General features: G+C 42.1%; 1 protein-coding gene across 1 annotated transcript in view; it reads left to right on the top strand.

Annotated features, from left to right (window-relative positions):
* Positions 1-12,097, top strand: part of SQOR (sulfide quinone oxidoreductase) — a 97,720-nt gene that overhangs the window by 73,007 nt on the left and 12,616 nt on the right. Inside the window, exon 7 of the mRNA XM_077471826.1 lies at positions 4,888-5,071. Coding sequence (XP_077327952.1) covers positions 4,888-5,071 — 184 coding nt within the window. The remainder of the gene's footprint in view (positions 1-4,887; positions 5,072-12,097) is intronic.

The raw sequence follows: 12,097 nt of genomic DNA, 5'->3' as shown, positions 1-12,097 counted from the left end.
AGCAGCAGTGCCATGTGAGCGACCATCTGCGTTTTTTTTTTTTTTTTTTTTTTTTTTTTTTTTTTTTTTTTGCAAAGGGCAGTTGCTCAGCACTGGACTCAGAAGACTTCTAACTATAGTGATTTGCAGCTTCAGGAATCACTCAGGTATGAGATGTACTTACATTGGTTCAAGCTGTGCCAATGTAACTATGCAATAAAATTCATACCTAAACTTCAGCTTTAATAATTGGAGTGACCGGTATATTTTAAATGAAAATTAAGTACAATAGAAGTAAAAAAATAAAAAATAAATGTATGTTTCAAGCCTGGTTCACACCTATGCAGTTTGCATATTCCAGGTGCATTTTGTGTGTTTTAATACACGTTGTTGATCCATTGAAGTCTATGGAACAAAAAAACAGAAAAGTCCCTGGCCCCTTCCATAAAATGCACATGTGAAGGTGACCCATAGGGAACTTTGGTAAATGGACTGTAGTGCGTTTCTGCAAAACTGAAAATGCCCTAAAAATGCATAGGTGTGAACCAGGCCTTAAAGTAAATAATATCACTGCAGACACTTGAAGGCTGATTTACTAAAGGTAAATAGACTTTGCATGTTGCAAAATGCAGTTTCTCCAGAGCTTAGTAAATGAGGTAAAGCTGCAGTTTGCAAAGAATATCCAATCCCATTCAAGAAAAACGAAAAAAAAAACAGCGTTTCATCATGATTGGATGATGGAAGTCAGCAGAGCTTCTGCTCACTTACTGAGATAAGGCGCAACTGCACTTTACAAGGTGCACAGTCCACTCCAAAGTACACGTTTTTCTATACTACTGACCCTGCTTATCACAACATAAAATTATTTGATGGTATTCTGACACAAATGAAATTCTTATTTATAAGTGTATGTATATTTTCAACACAATGCACAAAAAAAACAAAAAAAAACAAAAAAAGTACAAAATGTTTATGAATAATAAAGAAACAAGAAATCGCAAAAAAAAGCAAAACAAAAAAACAAGGAGATAAGGGGGGTGTTAGGACATAGGACTACCGGTAATTTAGTGTTACTGGGGTCATTTAAGGTTTAATAAGCATGATCTTTTGATAAAAAAAAAGCAAAGAAAATAAAAAAAAGGAAAAAACACTATAAAGCTTTCCTGGGTTTCAAGTTGTGTTTAGGTCACAGAACAAAGTTGTGTCCTGCAGTTACAGGCTGCAACATTTTATCGATGCAGCAAAGTATTCCAGCAATGTGAGGAGCAATCTGTTGGAGTCATCAAGCAGGGGCTATTGGGAGCTGCTTCTGTTGAGACCGACGAGAGCGCACACAGCATATGGGTCATTCTAGGATGTGTATACACATGCCCGGGAGGCTCAGATGAAGTGAATATATTTATATCCTCGAGGTCCTCAAGGCGTTAAATATAGACCAGCAGTGGTAGTTCTTCACGTAGCAAAGTTGAGGTGCATAATTGGCCATGCCAGCTGTCCAGCTTCTGGGTAAAGATGAAGTTTAGGTATGAATTTTATAGCAGTTCCAGCTTGGCAAGTATACATGTACCATACCTGATGGATCCCTGTGGAAGTTGCAAATCATTGTAGTAGGTGCTGCTACTACAGTGATCACTACTGCCTTCCAATTCCAATGCTGAGTGGTTGCCCAGCTACATAGTGAACACGGGGGATTGCTCACTCTTCACCATTTACAAAACGTTGTGTATTTTTTTCAATTAATGCAAGTCATTCTCTGACTGGAGGTGAAGAGGCATGGATGTGCAAGGTATCCCGTGAATGGCACGCATGCCAACCAAGTGACCCCCTGTTTGCACTGTGCAGCAAGGCAGCTACTTGGCACAGGACCTGGGAGGCTGCAGTGATCATTGTAGTACCAACACCTACTACTGTGATTTCTGGCTTCCACAGGGATCCCAAAAGTATGAGACAGACATATTTCTATTGGCATCAGTGTAACTATGTTCTAAACGTCAGGTTTAGGCCCTGTTCACACTTAGTGATTTGGAATTGTGGGCGGAATCTGTGCAATTCTGCCTGTGATTCCAAATCATGCTTCAATTGCAGCAAAACGTATAACGCACATTTGGGCGCCATTCATTATTAAAGCAATGCCAAACGCAGTGCAGTTTTGTTGTGTGAAAATTGCGGCAAAATGCATGTGCAAAAATTTACCTGGCTCTTGGGGCCAAAATTTCAAAGCTCTCAGTCTCAGAGCTTCCTTGCTGCGACAAGTGCACATAGGGAAGCCCATTCTAGTGAAAAGGCTGCCCTATGCACGACACGCGGAAACATGTTTTAATCACTGTAAAAAAAAAAAAAACACAAATGGGCGTTCCCCAGCTACATGAAATGTGAATTGGGCCTGAATGTGTATCAAGCAGGAAATAAAATTTGGTTCGAAGAAACATGAATATATAATAAGTTATAGGAAATATTCTATTGCTGCATATTGTTTATTGGAAAAACTTGAATTCACTTGAATTCATTGGGCCCATTCACAATTGGTCGCTCTGAAAACACAGGCAGAATCATGCGCTTCTGGCTGCATTTTTAGAAAAATGGCAAAACACTCAATGCACTTGCAGTGTCATTATTTCTTAATGGCATCCCATACACTGTGCAATTTTTGCCACGCTTGTCGTGAGACAAAATGTGCGAAAAATTGCAGCAAAACACACGCTGAAAAAAAATGCAAGACACTCCCTATCCAAAAGGTTCTGAGGCTTCTTTGGTGCTTTTGTTACACATGGGGCAGCTCACTGGCTGCCTTATGCAAAACCCACGAAAACGCATGAAAAACGTGTGTGACTGGGGCCTTACGTTTTTTCTTTTGAAACACTCTTTATTAAACATATTTTTTCCTTTTTACACTCACATACATACAATTCATTAAACAAAACACTTGTCTCCAGTTATCTTAATAGTTAGACATTCCATTAACATACAGTGAATACTTAAATATTTATAAGTAATAATCTACCCATAACTATATATACATATGTACAGTATCTCATAAAAGTGAGTGCACCCCTCACATTTTTGTAAATATTTTGATATCTTTTCATGTGACAACACTGAAGAAATGACACTTTGCTACAATATAAAGTAGTGAGTGTACAGCTTGTATAACAGTGTAAATTTGCTGTCCCCTCAAAATAACTCAACACACAGCCATTAATGTCTAAACCACTGGCAACAAAAGTGAGTACACCCCTAAGTGAAAATGTCCAAATTGGGCCCAAAGTGTCAATATTTTGTGTGGCCACCATTATTTTCCAGCACTGCCTTAACCGTCTTGGGCATGGAGTTCACCAGAGCTTCACAGGTTGCCACTGGAGTCCTCTTTCACTCCTCCATGATGACATCACGGAGCTGGTGGATGTTGGAGACCTTGCGCTCCTCCACCTTCCGTTTTGAAGATGCCCCACAGATACTCAATAGGGTTTAGGTCTGGAGACATGCTTGGCCAGTCCATCACCTTTACCCTCAGCTTCTTTAGCAAGGCAGTGGCCATCTTGGAGGTGCGTTTGGGGTCATTATCATGTTGGAATACTGCCCTGCAGCCCAGTCTCTGAAGGGAGGGGATCATGCTCTGCTTCAGTATGTCACAGTACATGTTGGCATTCATGGTTCCCTCAATGAACTGTAGCTCCCCAGTGCCGGCAGCACTCATGCAGTCCCAGACCATGACACTCCCATCACCATGCTTGACTGTAGGCAAGACACACTTGTCTTTGTACTCCTCACCTGGTTGCCGACACACATGCTTGACACCATGTCCTTAGTTTGCTGAAGACAAGCAGACTATTTGCAGGCTTTCCTGTGCATGATCTCCAGAAGAGGCTTCCTTCTGGGATACAGCCAATTTGATGTAGTGTGCGGCGTATGGTCTGAGCACTGACAGGCTGACCCCCCACCCCTTCAACCTCTGCAGCAATGCTGGCAGAACTCATCTATTTACCAAAGACAACCTCTGGATATGACGCTGAGCACATGCGCTCAACTTCTTTGGTCGACCATGGTGAGGCCTGTTCTGAGTGGAACCTGTCCTGCTAAACCGCTGTATGGTCTTGGCCACCATGCTGCAGCTCAGTTTCAGGGTCTTGGCAATCTTCTTATGGCTTTAGGCAGGCCATCTTTATGTAGAGCAAACAATTTTTCAGAGTTCTTTGCCATGAGGTGCCATGTTAGACTTCCAGTGACCAGTAAGAGAGTGAGAGCGATAACTCAAAATTTAACACACCTGCTCCCCAATCACACCTGAGACTCTGTAACACTAACGAGTCACATGACACTGGGGAGGGAAAATGGCTAATTGGGCCCAATTTGGAGGAGTGGAGGAGGACTCCAGTGGCAACCTGTGAAGCTCTGGTGAACTCCATGCCCAAGAGGGTTAAGGCAGTGCTAGAAAATAATGGTGGCCGCACAAAATATTGACACTTTGGGCCCAATTTGGACATTTTCACTTAGGGGTGTACTCACTTTTGTTGCCAGCGGTTTAGACATTAATGGCTGTGTATTGGGTTATTTTGTGGGGACAGCAAATTTACACTGTTATACAAGCTGTACACTCACTACTTTACATTGTAGCAAAGTGTAATTTCTTCAGAGTTGTCACATGAAAAGATATAATAAAATATTTACAAAAATGGGAGGGGTGTACTTACTTTTGTGGCATGCTGTATATAAGGGGCCTTAAGTTAATGGGCTGTCCTATGCATGACCTGCAGAAAAGTGCACAAACGTGAGCAGGAATGTGCACTATGCAAACAGTATTTTTTTTTTTTTTTTTTTTTTTACAGCTGCTATGTAAAAAAAATATTTTATCTTGCTTACTTTTAGATTGCATGATAGTATTGCAACTCACCCAATTCTTATGTCTCATAGTATGAAATGCTTCATGTGACCCCTCCGATGGGACCACCAGATGTACTAGTCAACAGCCCCGTGGCAGATGCAGGTGGCTGGGTGGATGTGGACAAGGAGACCCTCCAACATAAGAAGTACCCCAATGTTTTTGGCATAGGAGACTGCACTAATCTCCCAACTTCAAAAACAGCAGCTGCTGTAGGTAAGCACGCTTCTTCAAAATGTGTTTTGTTTCCAAGGGAATTTTTTTTTTTCTACCCCACAATACAGCTTTTCTTGGATGAAGAAGTAGACAGCACGTCAGGAAATGTGGGTGTCAATGTTTATCACACCCAATGTATGTGATATTAAACTCTGGTTTAAATAACAAATTCTATGCAAGTATTTATTCTTAACTCAAAAAATGCCCTTCTGTAGCTCTCAGCCTCCTCCACATCTCCAGATTCCCTTGTTTGTTGCTGTGATCGGACTTCTTGTTAGATGGTGGCTATGTTCATCATCTATGGTCCCACTGCATGTAGGAATGGAGCCACTCACTCTTGCTCACTCTTGCTCATTCTTGAGATGGACTATGATAGGGATGTGAAACTCAATTTCATTGTGGGCCACACTAGCAATAGGGTTGCCCTCAAAGGGCCTCTTGTATCTGGGGTGTGCTATATACAGAGTGCAGGTTTTAGGAGTACCCTATGTACAGGGTGCAGGTTTTAGGAGTACCCTATGTACAGGGTGCAGGTTTTAGGAGTACCCTATGTACAGGGTGCAGGTTTTAGGAGTACCCTATGTACAGGGTGCAGGTTTTAGGAGTACCCTATGTACAGGGTGCAGGTTTTAGGAGTACCCTATGTACAGGGTGCAGGTTTTAGGAGTACCCTATGTACAGGGTGCAGGTTTTAGGAGTACCCTATGTACAGGGTGCAGGTTTTAGGAGTACCCTATGTACAGGGTGCAGGTTTTAGGAGTACCCTATGTACAGGGTGCAGGTTTTAGGAGTACCCTATGTACAGGGTGCAGGTTTTAGGAGTACCCTATGTACAGGGTGCAGGTTTTAGGAGTACCCTATGTACAGGGTGCAGGTTTTAGGAGTACCCTATGTACAGGGTGCAGGTTTTAGGAGTACCCTATGTACAGGGTGCAGGTTTTAGGAGTACGCCATGTACAGGGTGCAGGTTTTAGGAGTACGCCATGTACAGAGTGCAGGTTTCAGGAGTACGCCATGTACAGAGTGCAGGTTTCAGGAGTACGCCATGTACAGAGTGCAGGTGTCAGGATGAGGCTAGTGCAGGGTTAAGGAGTGCGCCACGTGCAGAGTTCAGGATTTAGGGGTGAGCTATGCACAGTGTACAACCCCAACCCCCCTCCGCTCAAAGGTGCCTCACATCTCTACTCTCTCCTATCTGGCCCAGCTGTAGTACCCCCCTGTGTAGATGGGCCTGCCTCGCCTTGCAGAATGTTATCTCTCTCTGGGTTCTGGAGATTTGTCCCCTCCGCGCCCTGATGTGAGAGCATGCAGGTATCTGTTAGATGTGGAAGCCACTGAGAGCAAAGCTGTCCTTTGTAAAACAGAAAGCTTCTGTGTTTACAAGTGACAATGGGGAGCCGAGGATGAGGTGGGGGAATGGAGTTCCACCAAAACTTGGTGTGAGGGGGTCACATGACAAGGCCTGGTGGGCCACATTCACCCCACGGCCTTGTGTTTGACAAATATGGACCATGAGATCTTGTTGACAATCAAGACGTCGGCTGGCTTGTTTTTTGTTTTACTTTCATGTGTCCCACGAACAGTGCCGGGACAAGGTCACCCAGGGCAAAGATGCCAAACTGCGCCCCCCTTTCCCTTTAGGGTTAGGGTCAGGATGCCCCCTACCCCTGCAATAAACCATTGCGCCAGGGGCAGCCGTCCCTCCTGCCCACCCCTTGTCCCGGCCCTGCCCACGAACACTGTCTTGTCCAGTATCCTCTTCTTTTTTAAATCGTTATTGTTTCGTTTCTACTACAGTTTACCTTTTTGTCCTCAATAAAAATGCCTTTACAATAAAATGTTATGGTGATAAATCTTAATGATAGTTATTTGCCTGTAGGCAAGGGCGCCTTATCCAACAAAATTATTGTTTTTGTTTGATTAGTGTTATGCTTTGCATTTGACAGCGTACAAGTTAATTTTAAAGGGTATGACAAGCCTGAAGCTTTCCTTTTAGTTTTGGATAGATTGGGGAAGATTTGTCTGGTTCTTACAGGGCTGTGTTAGACGGTATTACCAGATAATAAGTGAGAAACCAGAAACAGCAACACAGACTGCAATACAAACCCCACAAGTTCTAGCTTCTCCCTACTTAAATATATTCTCTTTGTGTGGCTCTTGGAGTTTTTCCTTTTGCAAGCTGTCTGGTAAAACCATGACAGTAAGTGGGGGAGATATCTATCTAAAGCCAGCCATCCATGGATCGAAATTTAAATGAATTTCGATGCATGTATGGGCAGGCTGATTGTACCCAAGTTGATCCATCGATTGATTTTCTTACAGCCAGCCTATCGGATCTTTCTACATGCAATTACTACCAGTGACTATAGCTGCTAGCAGTAATCATTGTTTTGTTCTGGCCGAAAGGATTCCGGCGTGCCACCCGCTTCCTGGCCAGAGCACTTTTTACCATTTGGCACTGCGTCCCTTTAACTGACAATTGCGCAGTCATGTGACGTTGCACACAAACAAAATTTATGTCTTTTTTTTTTTTTTTCCCCCCCCCACAAATAGAGCTTTCTTTTGGTGGTATTTGACCACCTCTAAAGTTTTTATTTTTCGCACTATAAACAAAAAAAGGGCGCCACATTATTTTTTACTATAATAAATCTCCACCCCAAAAAATTGTGTGTGTGTGTGTATGTATGTATGTATGTATGTGTGTATGTATATATATGTATATGTATATATATATATGTATATGTGTGTATATATATATATATATATATATATATATATATATATATATATATATATATATATATATATATATATATATAATTTCCTCAGTTTAGGCCGATATGTATTCTACTGCATATTTTTGGTAGAAAAAAAAAATCACAATAAACGTATACTGATTGGTTTGCGCAAAAGTTATAGCATCTACAAAATAGGGGATAGTTTTATGGCATTTTTCTCTTTATTTGTTTTTTGTTAACCCCTTCATCGCTAGGGGGCGATGAAGGGGTTAAGTGTGTCCTAGGGAGTCGGGACTGATCCTAACTGTGGAGGGGGATGGGCTTCAAGTCACATGATAGATCACTGCTCCTGGTGACAGGGAGTGGTGATCTCTGTCATGACACAAGCCAGAAAGGGGACATAGGCACTTCCCTGTTCTGAGGCTTCGTGACACGGAGACCGGCGGACTTTGAGGTGCGTGCCTGCTATCCCCGGCTCTTAAAGGGGACGTCCAGGTACACCCATTTGCCCACCGCTGCCACTGTACCAATGTATATCGGTGTGCAGAGGCCGGCAAGTGGTTAATCAGTTCAAGTATTCATCTGAAAATACAATACAAATACACTAGGGCCGAAACAACTAATCAATTACGAAAATAGTTGCCAGCCAATTAGTTGGCCTGCATACAGAATGCATTATTTGTTTACATAGTAGGAAATACAGTGCAGCTCACATACAGCTCAGGACACTGTCCATATGTCAGTAATTGCCTGAGAACTTGTGAATGTGAAAGTGAGGAGCCATGCCTCATGGGACATGTAGTCCTGGGCAGGAAGTGAGTGGTTCTAAAGGCAGTTTTTTTTTACCTTGCTATTGGGGCGCTTTATACTATACTTTGCAGCTTGCTATTGGGACACTCTGAAGGCAGGAGGAGCCAGAAGCGTCGGTGGGGGGATTCCTTTGACTAAGACGTTTTCTATTCTGCTCCTTTGAATTTTCCTGTCACTCTGGTCGAAAACAAACGTTGATTTGACCCCACTAACAATTAGAAAATTAATGAACGTTCTTAAAATTACTTTTTTTTTTAAGGAAGACATTGTTTTTGTATGGTCAGCATAAGTGACAGCAGGCGCACGCAGCTTTTATCAAGCCACTTGCCTATGACAAGGGACTCTGTCCTATATAATATATAACAGTTCTGTCTGAAAATCCACAAAACAGTCTATTTTTTTTTTTTTTCTTTAAATAAGAAAATTAAATCTGAGTCTGATATTTACCAGATTCAACCTCTAATAGTATATACAGTATATCTCTTCTGTCTGTTATTCTGAGAGTGGATTAGAGATTTTGCTCCTGAACTACATAATTGGTTATTTTTATATTTATAGAGATATTTAAGAATAAATTGCCTTTTTATTTTAAACGTTACATGTTAACGAAACTATATACCACACTTTTTTAAGGTTATTATTTGATTAATCAAAACATTGCCAACTAATCGATATGAAAATAATCGTTAGTTGCAGCCCTAAAATACACTACAAGACATGAAATCACTTCCGAATTTTGTTCTGTCGTATGAGAATTTTCGTAACTTTTTAGTAAGCTCTTCCTTTTTGATATGAGACTAGCATGCAAAAAAAAAAAAAAAACGGACGATCATTCATTCGATAATCTCTTAGTGTGTACCAGGCATTAGGCTGGGTTCACACTTGTGCCAGGTGGGAAACCCTGCAAATCCTGTGTGGGTTCCCGCATCGCACCTGAATCGCCGGCGGTTCACACTGACATCTTCAAACTGCTGCTGTGTCAATGGAAAGTTAAAGAGGAGGGCCGTTTAAAAAAAAAAAAAATTAAGTCAGCAGCTGCAAACACTGCAGCTGCTGACTTAATAAGCACACTTACCTCTCCAGGGCGCCCGCGATGTCGGCTGCCGGAGGCCGACCCGTCCCTCAGCTCTCGAGTCCCGGCGCCACCATTCCTTCTAAGGGAAAACAGGCAGTGGAGCCTTACGGCTTCACTGCCCGTTTCCTACTGCACATGCGCGAGTCGCGCAGCGCTTTGTGAATGGGACGCGCTGTGTTCTGGAACACACCCAGAAGACAACGCGAGGAGAAGAAAGAAAATCTCCATGGAGGAGGAAGAGGAAGATTAGGATTATGTGCCTAGCAACAGGCATTTCTGGTAAGTAAAAATAAAAAATAAAAATTTCATTTTTTTTTTTTTAGATTTTTTTTTCTTTGTAATTTTTAATATATATTTTTTTTCAGGGTGGCCCTCCACTTTAATGACACCCCCAGATCAGTTTGCAGATCGCAGTGCGAACTGTGAAATGGTGCAGTCATCGGATCGCATAGGTGTGATTCCGATTCCAGTGCAGACCGAAAAAGGGTCCTGCACCTTTTTGGTGTGAATGCGATTGTAATTTCAGCCATACAGTTTGTATGGCTGAATTTGCATTGCACAGACATCGCATGTGATCTGCACAGGCAGGTAAACACCTGACAGGGGGCTTAATCCTTGCCCATATCAGTTGTAGATAAATTATTACTGACTGGATAATTTTTAATGGAATACATTCAAATAATTAACTAACTATTTTACAATATTTAGAGCTATTCTAATGCAACAGTCTCACTAGATTGCATAAGGGTGATTTTCCAAAACCTGCACAGTTGTCCTCCTTATCTGCACACTGCATGCAACTGTCACATGACTGATAATAGACTGCTTGACTTGGATTACTTTGTGCTCAGCATGTACTAGAGAGCTAGTACAATGTGTCCCAGATTAGTCTTGGAAGTGTCTAAAGCAGCTGACAAATCATAATAACCCTCTACGTTCACAACTTGAATAAACTCCACATTGGCTTTTCTTTGGATCCACAGGGTTAGGAGTATCTACAATAATATCAAGTTAGTGTGGTCATAGCTGTCCACGTGTCTTATTGGGATGTACAGTATTTTATATGTTGAACCTTCTGTTCCTCAATAAAGTCCTAACCTCTCTGTATGGTCCCTATTAAAATAAGAAAAGTCTACGTCACACAGATTTGAGGAGGATATCTAAGGACACTTTATGGTGACCTTGTTTGACCATGAAAGTTCCACTAGAATTGCTGCTCCTCCGGTGGATAAGATGTGTAGAATCATAGTGACCCAGTTTATGAGGACAAATGCAGTTTTCGTGAAGAATGTAATCTGTGCAGCTTTTATTTAGATGTTGTGAACTGTGAATCCAGCAGTTTGGTGGGTCCGAACATATCAACTAATGCCGCGTACACACGATCAAATTGTCCGGCGTACTTAGTCCGCCGGACCGCATTTCACCGGACAATCCGATCGTGTGTGGGCTTCAGCGGACTTTTTCAGCGGACAATACGTTCGTGAGTATGCTAGTCCGGCGGACTAAGAATGACGCATGCTCAGAAGCAAGTACGAAAAGGAAGCTATTGGCTACTGAACTCCCTTTTTCTAGTCCCGTCGTACATGCTGTACGTAATCGCGCTAACAATCACCGGACTTTCTGTGTGTGGCCAAGTCCGTTCGGTAGAAAGTCCGCTGGACTATCCGCCGGATTGTTTGCCGGACTAAGTACGCCGGACAATTAGATCGTGCATACGTGGCATAAGACATCTTACCACTTACTCAAGGAAGACTTGAGAACTTAAGGCCCTTATTCACATGTATGAAAGAGTGAGAGCAGAGCGCTTTTAACTCCTCATACAAGGACCATTCAGTCATAGGACCTCATACTCAGAATATCTTGTCAATTTATAAACATTTGATGCTGTAGTTTCCAGATCCAAAACAGCATTTGTGGATTGTGATCACATTAGCCTATATTTATAAAAGAAATATAATAGGTGGAATTTAAGCATTAGAAGACGAATGGAATTTTCTGAAAAGGATATTGTGTATCTGTATGTTTGCATGCTCTAATCTTTAGAATGTAGGAGAATAAAGGCTTTTTTAAGATTTTAAGTGCCTCTAAAGTCAAAAGGTTCTGTACAACTGCCCTAGATTTTCCCGCCGAAGCTACAGGCTATAGCCAGCACCACTGATCAGTGTATTTTGACGGCGGGGAAGTCGGAATAGAATAGCTCAGCGTGGAAGATTTCCCCATCCTCATTGAATGTGTGGAGGGGGAAAACAAGTTCTTCCGCACATAGACGGTTAGAATCTTGACCGGTTCAGCAAGGACTGGCCGAGATTTGAACCACGAATGAGTGTGGTGAATGTACCCAAGTTTACTGGTCGATCAACTTGGGTACAACCAGCCTGTCAGATTTTACATGCGATTATTGCC

This window comes from Lithobates pipiens, unplaced genomic scaffold (genome assembly GCF_037356315.1).
Source record: "Lithobates pipiens isolate NorthernLeopardFrog02 unplaced genomic scaffold, aLitPip1_a1.2 Scaffold_8, whole genome shotgun sequence".
NCBI lineage: Eukaryota > Metazoa > Chordata > Amphibia > Anura > Ranidae > Lithobates > Lithobates pipiens.
This window is presented reverse-complemented; position numbering and strand designations above follow the sequence as displayed.